The sequence below is a fragment of the Pseudoliparis swirei genome, chromosome 7 (assembly GCF_029220125.1).
Source record: "Pseudoliparis swirei isolate HS2019 ecotype Mariana Trench chromosome 7, NWPU_hadal_v1, whole genome shotgun sequence".
Classification (NCBI taxonomy): domain Eukaryota; kingdom Metazoa; phylum Chordata; class Actinopteri; order Perciformes; family Liparidae; genus Pseudoliparis; species Pseudoliparis swirei.
In genome coordinates, this window is record NC_079394.1 from 3,305,951 (window position 1) to 3,323,497 (window position 17,547).

The following is a 17,547-nucleotide window of genomic DNA, read 5'->3' on the forward strand; positions in this document are numbered from 1 at the left end:
GCCACAGGATAATGTTCCACCACCCATATGTAATGATGTGTGTGTGTGTGTGTGTGTGTGTGCCTCTGTGCAATGATTTCCATGCCTGCTAGCCACAGCCTGAGGATGGTTGCCAAGGACTTGCATGCCAGCTGAGATAGGAACAAGCCTGGGCAGGCCGCTTCGTTCCCTTCACAGGACGATGGCTATTTCAGATGCTGAGCAGGAGTCGTGGAGAAGCTGTGAGAGACGAGGTGTCACAGCTCCAGCCCGACCTGTCTGCATTTGCCAAGTTCCAGAGAGACTTGCATACACAGCATTTTTTTATTTTTTCGCTGATGAAAAGGCTTACGCTTAAATAACTAAAAACTTATAATAGCTCAGTTGTTTGTGTATGTGTATTTGTATGAGTGTGAGTCTGTGTTGATAAACTGTGTCAATAAACTGAATCCCGTTTTTTAATTTTCCAGTTAATTTGGAATATTGCCGTGCTCTCCCTGCTTGTTTTTAATTGAAAATGAAATAGTTTGTAATTTGATTATATATCTCTATAACTTAGTTCAGTAATAACATCAATAGTCTCTTAGCTTCACACAAGATGTCTGTGACAACTGAAGAAGTCCCTCGAAACGGCTTTGCTTTACCGGGTATCTCCTGGGTGTCAGTGTCAGAGGAGTTTAGCACACGCAGGCAGTGATTAATGTTGTCTACGGAAAACTTCAGTATCTGTTCTCAACAATGGCTGTGGGCAGCATCCTCCCTGAAGTATTCAGTAGGGTGCTATTAGTCTTAAGCATCCACCCAATGTTTTAAAAAGGATTTGGGTTGGTGAGGATTTTGAAATGCTGCAGCATTCACAAACCGGCAGATTATGAGGACACAATGAAGTCAGCATTGGGACCGGCGAAGCAGGGAGGAGCTGCTTTAAGCAGGAGGCATGAGCACCAACCCTCCTGAGGTGCTCTTGAGCAAGATCACAACTGCTTATTCCAGTTCATTATAATAGCCTATGTTAATATTTGTTTGGATATCATAGTGTATGAAGTTTAATGCACTATTGTATTGTTTTTTCTTGATGTTTTGTCCAACTGACAGTCCAAAATACTTGTGTTAACCATCATAATCATAAGCTAAGAAAACAAGCACAACATTCTAAACAATGTTTTGTTGGGGGCCATTTTTACTTTCAAAACATTTAAGTGATTATCAAGTGGTCCATAACTACAGTAATTTATTGTTTCAGCTTCAATAGTCAACTGTGAAATGTACACGTTTCCAAATATAATGCAATTCAATATTTATGTTACATTACATGCATATAGCCTCTTTATAGATTATACTATAAGTAGAGATGATATAGTGGACAATTAACCATGCCTGCACACATAATTACATTATTGTGTGAAATAACTATTGAATTTCTTAAGACAGTAATGCATCTTTTACCTCACCGCACAGTCCGGCCCGGAGGCTGGCACGCGCTCTTCTTTATGAATGAATGGGCGTGGCACTGATGACAAGGATGAGGCTGTCGTCACTGCGCTGGCGTGCTGTAGTGGTGAAGGCTGGTCTCCAGTGAAACACACCCGCTCTGCCGCCGCCAGGAGGGACACCGGGAGAAGGAAAAGAGAGGAGAGGAGAGAGAGAGATAGAGACAACCGCGTCACCCCACTACCCAGCGAGGACTAAACTTCTGGCCAGAAATGAGGTGAGATATAAGGGTCCAAGACAACAACAAAAAGATGGGCGCGGCAGAGGAAAAGGGAAAACTGACTTTTATTGTAGCACATAATATTTGTGTGTATGGGAAGTGAACACATTATCTGTCGAAAGCTTTTAGAGATGCGATTACACAGATGCGACGAGGATCAAATGCATGCGAGCTGCATCCAACATAAATCATGGATACATCTCTCGTGATGTAAAGTCAGAGTCGGATCATTACTTTATAAATATAAAAAAGACACACAAAAAAGTCGGAAAGGGCTCCCTCCTCCATGTGATCCCTATCGGTGTGACAGAAACAACAAAGGGACGCGGACCACACTCGCATCAGGACCACAGGCGGACACCAGCCCAGACACAGCCCTGAGCACAATAGCGGGGAGGGGAGGGCTTCTGCTGCTTCTGCAAACATGCAGCAAGTCTTCGTGTAATTACATTTACTCTTGGCGTTTCTGGGCTGCAACAGTCGGGAGTCTTTTTTCTTCTTCTTCTTCTGTCAGTTCTGGCAGGTCTTCACCAAACGCGAGCGTCTTAGAAACGAAGCCGATCGATTTGAGGACGTCCACGTCCAGGCTGAGACGGAGCAAGTGTTTACAACATGTGTGTTGTGATTGGATGTTTTCATCCAGAGGAATGCCGTGAAGTGATCGCGTGTGTTTGTGCCTTGCAGTTGAATGGGGAGAGGCGAGAGACGAGCGCTGCCCAGCATTAACTGAAGGGAACCGAGCGCTCCAGTGGTGTGGACTGAAAGAGGACGGCGAGGGGAGAAAGACCTGCGGTGATCCTAGAAGTCTCTCAAAGGTTGGAGACACACGAGGTAGACTGTGACATAGCCTGCTCTGTGTCTTGACTTGTAAACTCTGCGCTCTCGAGCCAGAAGGTCTGCAGCGCAGACCACAAGTTGAGGGTTGCATAACGGTTGAGTTAGTTTGGGTGGCTCAGGTTTCCTGATATATAACTTCTGCTCCGGACAGTATTTGTGAAGCTGTTTTGGGGGGATGAGACCCAACTAACATGCACCGTAAAGCATCTTGTATTATAACTGTCATTTGTCTGACGCCTATAGGCCTATGTGCAAAACTTGTATAGATTTATAAAACACAGCTTATCTTTTGTGTTCAATGATCAGCTAAAAACTCAAGTTTATTAAATCAATTTGGGTGTGAGACTTAAAGTCAACGCAAAAAAAAGAAAATCTAAATACTTGGTTAAATACCGAATTAAACATATACACCACCTGCAACCTGGGTGAGTGAGTGAGTCCAGCTTGAAGCAGAGCTGAGGTGTGGTGTCACTCAGTGTCTCCAGAGCGAAGTGAGTTAGTTACTGTATTATGCTAAAGTACACAAAGCATGGAAGGAGCATTGGTATATCTGCCAGCAACCAAAACAACATCCAGTTATCAGCTACAGCAATGCCCACAGGAGAATATTTCCTATTTACTTATTCTTTCCTCTTCCTTTTTCCAACACTGTGAGCACAGAACAGATGGTAGGTGTGGGGGGATGGTCTCATAAAGTTGACATCAGTTCCTCCACTCTCTCCCATTCCTCAATGTTTTTCTATCAGCTGTGGAATTTGTACCATTCTTCCTTTGGGTTGAGGCCCATCCCTCATGTCTGCCCCTGCTCAGAGGAGTGGGGTGTCTCCAGAGGAGGCGGTGAGTGTGTGTATGTAACTGGCTTTCCAGTAGAGTTGCACACTAAACATTCCTGGTTGCGGGACGGCCGTCTAGAGAGCCAAATCCACACAGCTGGGAGTCATAGAAGAAGCCACGTCTTTGTGTGAGTTGAGCATTGTCATACACACACACACACACACATATGCTGTGCTGACACACAGAAATACACACACACAGAGTCTGCTCAGAGTCACACCGCACCTCAACAGGATCCAGAATGACTTGGGGCTGTGAGGTATTCGATGGGAAGGCTAGATTTCATTGTTTGTATGTGCATGCGTGTATGTATGCAAGGATGGAGAAATGTAACTATGAAAGCGCTAAAGCAATCCCAAATTAAAGACATTCAAATGCACACACGCCAACACAGGCATTCACACATCGAAAAGCACAAAAAAAACTGAAACAGAGACTCACAGTCACCGTACAACAGTGTCTTCTTCTCTTACCAGCACCACATGATGTTTGTCCTCTTGAGTAAGTTTTGGAGAGAGTGAACACATGGTGTGTGTGTGTGGGGGGGGGGGGGGAGTGAGTGAGTGAGAGAGAGAGAAGCAAATGCTTGTGCTGGTGATAGCAACTGTACAGTTTGTGTCTCTCTTATTGTCTGCCTCATTGGTTGTCTTTTTAAAAAGGGTGTCAGTAAGCAAATAATGTGTATGCAAGAGGAGTTAGCTAAGGAGCATAGGCTTTGTGTGCTTGGAGAAGAGAAGAGGAGAGGAGAGGAGAGAAGAGAGAAGAGAAGAGAAGAGAAGAGCTTGTTTGAAAATGAGTGAGAATAATTGAGCTAGAGAGTAGAATGGAGGAAAAGGAGTGCAGATCCTGAGGAAGAGGGACACAAAGGGGGTTTGGCTGAGGGGAAACTAGAGCAGAGCAGGCTGAGGGAGTGACAAAGAGATTGAGAAGGAGATCAAGTGAGAGAGAGTATGTCAGGCGCTATGTAAACATGTTACATCTGTGATGTCCTTATCAAGTCAAGCCAAGTCAAAATCTTGCATCTTCCCCTACTTTCTCTTCTAAGTGTACAATTAAAATAGAAACAGTTAACCTTCCTCTATCTCGAAGGAAAAAGGCTCTGTTAGCTTCTCAGAGCAAATAAAAAACTTGATGTTTCACAACTGCTTCCACATGTAGAACTCCTTTGAACATCTTTCTCCACTTCCTCGAATGTGGTGATCTGCTGCACCATCACAAACACCCTCTCTGTTTCTATACTGTATGCGTGTGAAGTTACATTTAGGAAACAAAAGTCATTTTATTACCAGTTTGGTCCACAAAGCGTCAGCGATGAAAACAATAATAATATGAAAATCAAACACATGCCTGCAACAACATACTCTTGATTTTTTTTACGTATGCAGGAAGTAAAACACATGAGCACAAGGCCAGACCGCTCATGTGTGTGAGGCAATGGGCTGTTTGCGTGTGGTGAGAGACTCAGATTGGAAGGTGTTGCGTCGCCAGCGAGGACAGGATAGGGCAGGGTCGGACCAAGAGGGCGAGAGGAGATAAGAGAGCCACTTCATGTCCGGGACGGTGTCTTCATCCGGTCTTGGCCGGGCCGGGCCGGGGGGGTTGTGTGTCCAGATCCAGGATGGCTGCGCTGACAGGGAGGCCAATTGCACAATCTGACTGTTGACAGACTATACGCATGGGAAAAGAGTTCTGGGCTGAAGGTTTGAATGCGGCAAGAACCGCTTTATTAACTAATTAACAACATCACACAATGTCGCTGCTGCATTGCAAAATGTATTTTAATCCACTTCAAAACATGTTCGTGGATGTTTCTTGGTGTGACTTCATGACTTTCAGGTTCTGGGCAGTTTTCTACGAATCGTCATCTGTAGGAAACTGCCTGCTCACATTGTGAAGCTTAAAAAATACTGATTACCACAGGCCTGAGATAAGACACGGTCAGGGTCAGGTGGCATTCTAGAGGAAGAGGAGGCTGCTCTTTAAAGACAATGGCAGGTGGATTGACAGGGGCACTGAGGTTTTAGGCCCAAATCTCCAATTTGCCAATTTGCACAGACACACTTTAAAATATTATTAACATATACAAGTTGCTGCTACTGCTTCCCTGACCCCTAACCCCCACACACAGCACATTGAATTTGAATATCTCCTTCTTCAGACATGTCTTTTTAATTTCACCAAATCCATGTATCTTTACAGAGTTCATGTTTGTGGGTACTTCATGTGGGTTCAGAAAAAGACTGCATGTTATGCCACAGACACCAAGAGGCACAGCTTGGTTGCTTGGCTCTAGCTCCTCTCTATTTATGTTCATGCTTGTGTGTGTGTGTGTGTGTGTGTACTTCCGTGCATCATGGCCATGTTGATTTATCACTGCAACAAATATATTCTCCTTTGCATCTGCATGCCAGTGTACATGCATATCTTTCTATGTTTGCACCTCTGTATGCTATTTGATCCCTGGGTGTCTCTTTCCTCCTCTCTCGTTTGTGAAAGTGAGCTATACTCTCTCGCGTCTCTCATTTTCAATGCCTGGAAGCCGCGTCTGTCTGTCTCTTCCTCTTCCTTTTTTCCGCATCTTGTCTGCCTGTCTGTCCAGCGTCTTCCTGCAATAACTCACATCCCATTACATACACTATTATAAAGCTGTGGCTTTCATTCATTGAGAATGAAGAAACCCCAATTAAAACCCTCAGCAACATCAGTGATTGGCTGTGCTCAGGTGATGCTTGCTTGACGCCACGTAGACGTTTGGCCTCATGTCATTTTAGCACTGTTTGCTGGGTTTAGTGGGACACTTGAACATGTGATCAAGAACAATGGATCAGTGTTTTCTTTTAGCTTTCTGTGACCTTGGGTGTTGCTGTGTTCTGGCGCTTAATTGCTTTCATTGTACCCAGAAATCTTTTAATTTCTCGGAATGTCTCCTCAAACATTTCCCCCTCACACCGCTCACTGCTCCGCTCTGCCGGCTCGCATGCATCCAGAAACCTTCCAACACACCCCGTATTTGGAAACGCCCAAGGGTGCCATTCCTGTTTATCAGGGTCAGATAGTTTAAATGTTGAACCACAGGATTTTAATCTGTAATGATGTAACTGTGTGTGATTATTCCTATCCACAGGTAAAGGTGTTTCCTTTTAAATCTATAAATGGATTGTTTTCTTTGTGCTTTGCACACACATGCTATTCGATCGAGGCCTGCCCATTTTTTTTCTTTTTTTACATTTTAGGAGGCTGATGCAACCTGACTGACACTCTCTGTCTCTCTCTTTCTCTTACACACAACAGAATGGATGAATCATATTTACTGACTGAGGGTAAGTTGCAGATGAGAGTTCTGTCATCATCCTAGTCAGTGTGTGTCTGACTCCAGTCTCTGTGGTTTCCTCGCCATGAAAATGTGAAGTTGACTCACCATAATTTATGTGTTTCAGCTCGGATGAATCTTTTTTCATTGCGTACGACAGAAACATTTTCCTTAGTTAAAACTAATTAAGGGGGAAAAAAAAGTTGTACCATGAACCATGAAGCATGATGATATGTGAATCATATATATATACACTACCGTTCAAAAGTTTGGGGTCACTTAGAAATGTCTTTATTTTTCAAAGAAAAGCACTGTTTTTTCAATAAAGATAACATTAATCAAAAATACACACTATACATTGTTAATGTGGTAAATGACTATTCTAGGTGTAAACGTCTGGTTTCTAATGAAATATCTCCAGAGGTGTATAGAGGCCCATTTCCATCAACGATCACTCCAGTGTTCTAATGGTACATTGTGTTTGCTAATCGCCTTAGAAGACTAATATCTGATTAGAAAACCCTTGTGCAATTATGTTAGCACAGCTGAAAAGAGTTATGCTGGTGATATAAGCTATACAACTGGCCTTCCTTTGAGCTTGAAGTTTGAAGAACAAAATTAATACTTCAAATATTAATCATTATTTCTAACCTTGTCAATGTCTTGACTATATTTTCTATTCAACTTTTAATTCATTTGATAAATAAAAGTGAGTTTTCATGGAAGACACAAAATTGTCTGGATGACCCCAAACTTTTGAACGGTATTATATATATATATATATATATATATATATATATATCCATCCATCCATTCTCATCGGGTCGCGGGGGCAGCAGACCCGGCAGGCTGACCCAGACTTCCCTTTTCCCTTCCCATTTTCCAGCTCATTCCGGAGGATCCTGTGGCGTTCCCAGGTCAGCCGGGAGATATAATCCCTCCAGCGTGTCCTGGGTCATATATATATTATATATACCTAGTTAAAGGTTGCATATAGATCTGACACGATTGTATCTCTCTATTTCTCACTAGAATACATGTCGCTCTTTTTAACATATTACTATTGTATATGATGGGTTTCTTAATAGCGATGCATTTGTCAACAAAGATCCTGTTGTTAATAATGATTGACTTCCTGAGTGTTGCTAGGCTCCATTATTCAATTCAATTCAATTCAGTTTATTTGTATAGCCCAATTTCACAAATTACAAATTTGTCTCGGAGTGCTTTACAATCTGTACACATAGACATCCCTGCCCCAAAACCTCACATCGGACCAGGAAAAACTCCCAAATAACCCTTCAGGGGGAAAAAAAGGGAAGAAACCTGCAGGAGAGCAAAATCTATACTGGTATAATCTATATTATAGCATTTATGGTTTTCTGTTAAATGGCCTTTTACTTTCCCCTCCCCGCAGTGATCAATAATACAGTAGGGACAAACTGTTTATCTAAACTAAATGGTTAAAAGCCGTATAAAATAATTTGGGACATTTTGAGATGAGTAAATTATTACATTTCATCTAAACATTTCTCTGGTCCGAATGATCTCTGCTCACAAGTGGTTTGGATTAGCTGGGATCAACAGTTATGTGCAAAGAGCTTCCACCCCAATGCCCCTTGCCCTTATTCAAATGATTAAAGCCTCAGTGGCTGAAGCTTTGCAATGAAGGACATGTGGTCCCCAGTGTGAGGTAACTGTTGAATGCCGGTTGTATCACCAGGCCATGGCGCAGCAGTGCAGAAATAACCGCACACCAGTATAGATTTTTCCATCACTCTATTTTCGGATGCCGACTGTGCATAGTGTATCAGTCGTGTGTGAGCATCTGTCTGCATGTGCCGTCTTATTTAACGATATTCCCACAAGTGGAGTTCAATGTTGACCTCCATTTTGACAGATTAAAGCAGTGTGCAGGCCGGGTATTGCATTCCACTGCTGTCGGGTAAAACTTGTATCTCTATATTTGGTGATTTCTGGGGCCAGCTGATGGATGACATGGCTCCTCTAATGCCTGAAATAAAGCTTTGACCAGCCTGTGAGGTTTGTTTTTGTTTGTGCAAGTGCAATACAATATGAGGAACTCTAAGTAACAGAATGGATAAACAACATGCAGGGTATTTGAACGCAACACAACAAAGGCCCTTCCTGATATGCCTCAGCTCTCTGTAATGTGGTTTATTTGTCTGTGTCTCAGTCTGTCTGGGGTTTTTGCTTTTTTACACTCCTGTTCTTTACCTCCCCCCCATTTCCTCTTCTTTATTTCTGTATCTGAGAGTAGCAGTGCGTTTTAAATAGAGGCCGACTGATATACATAGATATTTAGCAATAAAAACAACAACATATTGGTAGATAATATCAACATTTTACTTCAACAATCATCCTTGAAATGTATTGAGTTAGATATTTTGCAGTTAAATAAACTCACCAAACAGATACATCAGTTAGATAATCCAATTAAATCTTTATATCTGGCAACAAACAGCGTATACTCCATATTTGATAAGCCAGTATTAAAAAAAAAGCTGATTAAAGCAGGATGCAGCATTCAAGATGTAGTTGTTACAGCTAGAGCTGTGGTTCTCCACTGTAATTGCTTCTTTATTTCTTATGAATTACTGGATAATTCAAGCCTCTACAAGTTATTCAAATACACAACCAGTTAGTTTTACTGGCTGCCACTGCTGGACATATGCAATGTGTGATGAGACGGCTCACAAGACAAAAAGGCTGGGAACCTATACAGTACTCTGCAGAGTTTGCTGGGTTGATGTATTGACTGTGTGTTGTGTAATCTCTGCTTCTATATGTGCCGGACTGAAGTCCAGAGGTATTTGTCTTGGCTTCAGTTCGTGTTTGATCAGGTGGTTTCTGGAATATTGACTGACCTGTGCCGAGGCCAAATGCCTCTTTCCTCTCAACGTTTGCATTTTTATTTTGCTCCTGCATGCCCCTCCCCCTGGTTACTGTCCCATTGGTCAGAACTTTAATGTCTGGCACTTCACAGGTAGTCCATGATGAACTCTGCTCTTATCCCTTAACGGAATATATTTGGTGGATTAAATCCATTTCAAACCGACATTGAACCCATGTGGCATCTGGGGAGTAAGTGCTACAAATCTAATCAGATGTAGCAGAGAAGATGTTCAGAGGATTACACTTGTTAAACTTGTTAAACTTGTTAAAGGAAAACTGTGGCAAAGAGTTTTGATATTGTTATGTCCTCGGAAAATCAGAATCTTACCATAAGGTACAAATCCATCTGTATTCTTCAAATTTCAGTGCTGTGTTTTGGCATGTCTGACGACATCTTACATGTTACATAGTTTTAGACCAAGGCCACTGGTCCACTCACAAGATCCCATCAGACTTTCTATAGTTGTAGTTCTACACCTACTTGCTCAGCATTCACTTCCCAAGGTAATTAAAGTGATTTTTCACTTTGGTGGAGCATTATTCATCAAGTGCTCTTTAAGTCAACCGGCCACTGCGATCTTTACACTCAATCAATTAAACTTTTATTTCCAACTCAAGGTCCAGATATATTTACAGATTCTATGTGCATCATTATATGTTTTCAAAATCTTTACTCTCCATTTGATGCAATTCTGAGGAACCTAATCTAGTGTCAAATCCAAACATATAATTCAGTATTACCTGTGCTTGAAAAGGATACCACTTCCTCCAACAAAACGGCAACACTTCAGGTTTTAAAATTGTGCTTGTATTCAAATTCAAAGTGAACTATCACTTTAAGAGTTTGGAGCAGCAGCTGAAGAGAGCCTTAATATGATTAGCACTGCCACTTAACAGCCACAGTTTAAGAGGTACCTCTACTGACCCGTGTGCCTTCATCCAGCAGAGAGTGTGCATTTGTCTTTGTTAATACGTGTATATAATACAAAAAATGTGTTTGTTAGTGGAGGAGCCTGCCTGCATTTTAGATTTAATGTAAACACAAAGAGTAACTCAAGCTAGGATTATCGTGTGCGTCTGTACAGGAATTTGGGAATAGAAAAACAAACGAGACATGCCCGTACAATCTCAATCCCCTCAGGTCAGAATACAGACAGTATATCATGCCTGTGCTATGCACAGTGTGTCTTAATACGGAATATTTATGCCTTTCCCCCCAAGAATTTAGAGCATCCACACAAACCTTCAGCCTCTCAAAAACCCTTGTGCGCCTTGTTTATCGCCAGGCACTCGATTGTCTTAGACCCTGGTTTCGGAGGAAACAGGCTTGGGGCCATGCCAAGGAAACCACAAAGACGCAGAGGTAACATGACATGGGTACCGTCTGCAATGATGGTGGCAGATGTGCTGTTGGTGGTTGTGTGTGCCAGATGCCACATGACTCTAAATGGCCAGCCAGCAAGGCACAGACAGACACTCACAGTAGAAATGTAAGTTGCCATTCATATGATAATCAGAGGTCTGTTTATTCTCACAGAGATGCACCACCACCACCAACGCCGCCGTAGACCCTCAGCAGTCCTGCCTTTCTCCTTCACTCATTCCACCCTCCATCCTTTCCTTCGGGTTAGCTATCTAACCTCTATCCAGCCTTTGCCCCAGGACCTCAAGCCACTTTACATTCCCGACATACTCCACCATCATGGCCCATCATCACCAGCACAGACACGACCTGATCGTACCTCAGTATCATGGTCAGCAAACACTTTCTGTTGCAAAGGGAGGGGGGGGGGGATACCGGATGACAAGCGTGTCAACAGAAAGTGTTATAACTTTAGCTTACTGTTTGGGATACAGGAGACCTTGGGCACAGTCATTAATTCCATTCTCATGCCTCACCTTTGACCTCTGATTTTTCTTCCCAGAGGAACAAATTGAAATTTCTCTGTTGATGAATTTTGTTTCTTGTTGCCAAAAAATTAAAATGATCTCATAGTGTAGATCTACATCCGTACATGTGGTATGCACGTGGTGTTTGATCATGTGTGTGTGTGTGTGTGTGTGTGTCCGTGGTGAAGGTATACTCTAATCTTTGATACTGTTATCAGCTACATGGTGCTAGGGGACTGTTTGGAAGACTGCAGCTTTGACCTACTTGTGTCAGTGTATGCGGGGCTGCATGTTTTCCATTGAGTGTGTGTTGTATGTGTGTGTGTTTATTAGTGCTTGGGACCATGTGTTTTTGAGGAGAACTCTCTGTGGACTTGGGGAGTGTGAGAAGCTGGGTGTTTTGACAGCTTTAGAACAGTTCCAGTACAGTGCTGAGGCAGGGGGTGCGCAGGCCTGTTGGATATTTGGGTGAGCTGTGGGGGTGAGAATAGGGCCAGTGGAGAAGTGGAAAAGAGGGGATGAGATGAGGGGAAGAAATTCATTCCAAAGTTCTCTATGACCATAAAGATCATACATATTCTCCATTTTCCAAGGCAAGTAGATCATTTTACTGAAACACCAGCAATTCATACTTTGTATGAAAAGGTGTCATATTTTAAAATAGTGAAATTGTTGATTGAAAAAAAAGCCCTTTCTAAATGTTTGATGAAAACCGAGGTGAAGGCATTTTCAGAGGTCAAATTAAAAATTGTCAGAGTTAAAACGGTATCCAGATTCCAGAGGATACCAATTTGGGATTTACTAAAATTGAACAAAATGTTTTCCCCAAAATAAACAAATTCAATCCGTAAAAAAAAAACTTGAGGAACATTGGATGGAGTTGAATACACTGCAGACTAAACTGAGTATTTGTCCAAGCAGCAGGATACTCCGTGTTGAGCTAGTTATGCCAACGAATGATCTCAGCTCATTCTCCGAACTTTAATCTCACCAAAGTGTAAAAGCAATGGGAGTGGACTTCCCACACAGTTAATAAAAGAGCGATAAAGCAAAAAAAGCAAAGCCACTCAGTCCTTTCTGGACTACTGTAGCTGAAAAGGCCAGACAGAAGCTCAGCCTGTGCTGCTTGAGAGTGCTCTCACAAGTCCATTGCCGTGCCAGGGCTGTTGAACCCCTGCGTTCTCCAGCAGCATTCCGGTCCATCTTTCATGCTGTTTCATTCTGGCCTTGCCAGCCAGGTCAGGGGTCACAGTTTTCTCAGCGCTGGACAAATAGATTTAAAAGACACCTCCACTCAAACTCAAAATTAGAATCTTGTTCCCGTAACTGTGGTGTTATTGCATGTGGGATTTTTTATTTTGTGTGAAAGAACATACATGAAAACACACAGAGTTTGTGGAGACAGACTGAGGAGAAATAGGCTCAAGTAACATATTTGTTGCTCTAACATTATCTTGCGTCATTGGCTAAAGTGTATCGTGTATACAGGATAGTATATAGTGTGGCAGCCGCTGTTGATCTGGACAAAGTAATGTTATACATGTAGGTTAGGTGCAGTGGCCTTGAGTTTCAACACTGAGATAATGTTGCAGAGCACTTATACATTCTTTGTTTCAGAGAAGTCAGTACCAAATTATACCAGTAGATGTCCATCTTTAGTCTTCCACAGTCATGAAAGGAAGTTGATAGATATAACTGTCCTCGGTCCCTACATGGCCAACCACTGCAAATTGTCCCAAATTAATTGAAAGATAAAATGCAATTTAATACAAAGTCCACGTTTTCGTCTTATCTAGAATTGCAGGCCTGGCTACGATGAAAGGCAGATGGACTAAAAACTTGGCTGGGCAAAGTATTTAATTGGATAATATAACATTGACAAAGCAACTTAGGTGTTAAGTAAACAATGCTTTGCTGGCAGAATAGTGAGGTATTTTACCTCCTGGCAACATGTCAACATTCTTCTTCTCTGATATAGTTTAACATTTCAGAAGCTAACTCCCAGACATCAAGATCTTAGAAACATGTGAAGGGCAACCGGCTGGGTGTTTTCCACATCAATCTATGATCTGCCTTCTCTTTTTTGGCCACTGTCTGTTGTAGCAATGGATAAGTGTTGCTATGTGGTAGTTAGTTGCTATGCACACTCAGAATAACCAGAGAAGGAAAATTATCTCCATTGCCCATGAGTAATACCTAAACTATTGCATAATTTATCTGGATTTTAGTTTGGATAGGGAATGCCTAATATTTATGGTAAAGGATTAAAGGAGAAATTAGGATAAAATCAGATGGATATTTATACTTTTTCCCTTTGGGAACCCTAACCCTAACCCTATATATATTTACGTGCAGATACCCGTGCAGTTTCCCACATCGGCAGACGTGCAGATGTGGGTATCTATTAAAACGGAGGCCTATTCTTCTGACAGCACTTGAACGCAGCACAAGAGGAGTCGCTCGCATTTGTGTAGTGACGCGGAGTCGTGGAGGCGTGGCCTCATTGAAATCAGCTGGGGGAAACAACAACCTGAGCACACAACCTTCTGGTCTGAGGTGTCTCAGACCAGACATATCTCTGAGCCAGCTATGTTTACATTCTACCCTAAAAGGCGTCCGATTAAAACAACAACAACAACAACAATAGCATTACGTCAGGTGTGCAACAGCGAGTCGACACTTATTGAGGACTGTGAGACGCTGGACTAAGAAGGCGGCGAAGGGGAAGTGAGAGGACGTTAAGGATGTGACAGGGCAGCCGCCAGTCGAAGGTGCTCTTTGATAAACACCGGGACCACCGCGAACACCTCTTCATTCTGCGCGCGCCTTTGTCCGGGTTGAGTGACCGGGCTGAAGCGCCAGCTCAGTGGCATGTGGGTCAATTCCGGAACCGTCGGAAGGTAGGGACCCTCCTGCAGCTCATGGGTCACATGCTCCCAATGCAATTCGTGTTGCACAAAGCAATCCTCACACTGCGTGGAAATATACCTTTTTACTCCAAAGATTCTTAATTCATCAGCTGTATTCAAACCATGCCATGACTCTATTGGAGACAGTTTAATGGATTTTTAATCTATCAAATCTCTATCATGCCACTGTAATCTCAAAGGCTCTTATATTTTACATGTAGTATTACATTTGTGTTGTTTTCGCAAGAGTTTTGGGTTAATCCCACGCGTGCTGCACATACTCATTCAGAGGATTTTGAACACGTGTTGGAGTGCAGCGCAGAGTGGGCACATTACGCAAGATTTATCAGCGCATCATTTGGGATGGATGATGGTATCCACCTTTGTTTTACAGCACAGATGGACAGACACCTCAATTACCACCACGCTGAATGTGTGCTACCTGCATTACCTTTCCGCACACAGGGATGCCAATACAATAGATGGCCTGCTTTTTTTGAATCGGTTTCCCCCCCCCAAAATATGAATGAGCCAGGTAGTTATGAATGGCTGCGGAGAGAGAGCGCGTCCACGAGGTGATGTTCATTGATGAGTGTAGTGGTGCTAAACACAGTATTTACCGGAACAGCAGGCGGATCACATCTGAAATAACAAATACAATATTTGTGTGAGTTTGTAAGAATGCACATAATTACACCCAGTCATACACGTACACACAATATGCTAGATGACGTGGCTATGACGTAATCAGAGGAATTGCGTGCAGATGGCTTTATGGCTGGTGAAGAAGCCTCTCTCTTTTACCTGGAATACAATAATGAGTTATTAATCTGACAATCTAAATCAATTTCCAGTTATCAGCAAATAATAATATTTGCAAGATGTGGGTAAACTATTTGCCAATAATTGAGGCTGTTGTTATGTGTGTTGTCCTGGTTAGGCACTAAGCCCATTGCGTTGACTGTGTCAACAGCTTTGAGATAATATAGTGCTGCACTGACAAACCCATATGAAACAGTCAGCCAGCATCATATGGCCACCTTGAATGCCCTGATCCCTGGAACAGGCTTTAGTGGAGGGTACAGGGATAGGTCGTGCTTGCCCTTAACCTGAACCCAGTTATGACATGGACTGTCGCGTTTTGGTAAGAAAAAAGTATTGCACTTTTAACAATGTTCAGCTGATAATGATAATTAGGGTCCGGTCTATTGAAAGCTATTTAAAAGTGTATTTTATGTTTAAATCCCCAAAGGAGATTTCGTGTCTGGAATGTGTCTGCTAGGCAAACTTCATCACCCTCCCCTACGGTAAAGTTCAATAATATTTGGCTCACTTTGGTTTGAAGTTACAATAATTCACAATTGCTTGAAATCAGTTTCAGAAAAAAACACAAGCCGCAGTATCAGAACATGATATGTATATCTAGAAAACTGTATCATTGTATTTCGAAATATCAGTATAAAATGATGTTGGCTAGTATTACACATCCAACCCGCCATGTCGACATGATCTGTTTCACACTTTGTATGCAAACACTGCATCTAAAGGTAACAATTTAGCAATACAAACCAGTGAAGACAGCAAGAGAGATGGAGAGAAAGAGTAGGTGTAAAATATGGGAAAGGGAGGAGGAGTAAGATGGGAGGGATAAAGATAATGTAGCCATCCAAAGGAGCCTTCCTTCCTGTGTCCACAAAGCATCATCGCAGCACCGAGAAGAGAGGACGGCTTTCTCATCAGGCTGACATGCTGCTCCCAAAGACCCACTCATTCATGAGGATTAATGCATACAAAGCGTCTGCCACGGTGCGCACAGTAATACCAGTACCATCTGCAGTGGGTGAGGCAAGTACGTGCTGGCATGCTTGTGTGTGTGTGTGTGTGTGTGTGTCTGCGCTAGCATGTGAGTCTGAAGTCTACTGTCAGCCATCCAAGGAGCCAAGCAAAGGCTACAGACCAGGTTATGTAACCAGTCTGTGCCAGCTGCTCCTGTGGCAGTCACTGTCTCGCGCACACACACACAGATATACACACACACACACACACACACACACACACACCGGAAAAGTACGAATGAGTAGACATTTTATTTCATGAGAACGGACTCGAAGGCAAATAAATAGTAAGACAACAACTCGATTGCATCAATGACTGCACATGTAGCCATCATTTCATCGAGCAATTACACACGGACACTTTGAATATGCAGTCAGGCCTGCGATAGTGGCAGGCGGCTTCAGTCAGGGCGGTGAACTCTAGCTCCAAGGAAGAGGACAACAAAGAGGGCAGATGGAGTCTGTGGAGGGCTTTGGGATGAGCTGTGACTGCCAGTGGATTGCTAAAAGTGTTGCATAATAGAGAGAGGGAGAGCGAGTGGGAAGCAAACCTGCAGCGTGAGGGCTGTCTTCTTAATGCTGCTCATCGATTGATATCCACAAAAGTGTGAGGTCATAGATGGATGGATAGATAACTTCTAAATCAAGGGGCGACGTGAGCAGGATGTTAGGGGAAAAAAACCCCTGTGAAAGCACAAGAGAGAGGGCGGTGGAGGGAGGTTACTAAAGGACAATGAGGGAAGTGAAGAATGGAATAACTGTGAGCTGGAGTGTTACATTTGGAGAATGAATACGAAGGAGAGTGGAGGGAGTTTGTGAGCAGGTCAGGAGGTTGAGTGGGCACAGCGGGGAACAAACCAGAGAGACATAGATAGACAGAAAGGTAGATGAAAGGATTTAGACAGGAAGTGTGGCAAAAAAAACAACAAGATGCCATGAAATGTGCAATAAAGTAGAGCTTTAAGCTATCTCCTTATCAAACCCCCTCTTGTCCTAAAGCAAAGCCATACTGAGGCGCACATCATCTAAATTATGCATGAGCTTCTTTGTAGGTCTGGTCCTCCTGCACCACACACACACACACACACACACACACACACACACACGCACACACCGTGACATTCCATAGTAAAAACCAGAAGTTTGATGCTTGTGAGTGGGTGGTTGAGACCCTGTCACAGCGTTCCTGTCCCCGTGGTCTTACCCGTCAATGTGTCACAATAAGGTGTGGGCAGAACAACCTGGAGCTATATGCTCTGAAGACAGTGGAGATGGTCGTGGACTTCAGAAGGAACCCAGCCCCACCCACCCCCATCACCCTGAGGG

The 17,547-nt window shown here is 42.9% G+C and overlaps 1 protein-coding gene across 6 annotated transcripts in view; it reads left to right on the forward strand.

Moving 5' to 3' along the window:
• The first annotated feature begins 1,600 nt into the window (after nucleotides 1-1,600).
• rhobtb4 (Rho related BTB domain containing 4) overlaps nucleotides 1,601-17,547 on the forward strand; it is a 37,839-nt gene continuing 21,892 nt past the window's right edge. Inside the window, exons 1-2 of one of the 6 annotated variants that reach the window (XM_056418694.1) lie at nucleotides 1,601-1,687; nucleotides 2,375-2,521. Coding sequence is in view for 1 of the 6 variants with exons in the window: in XM_056418689.1 (XP_056274664.1) it covers nucleotides 14,349-14,377 (29 nt within the window). In the remaining 5 variants the exon portion in view is untranslated. Of the gene's footprint in view, nucleotides 2,522-14,030; nucleotides 14,378-17,547 lie in introns of those variants that run through there. The other 5 variants (XM_056418693.1, XM_056418691.1, XM_056418695.1 and 2 more) reach the window with 5 other exon arrangements.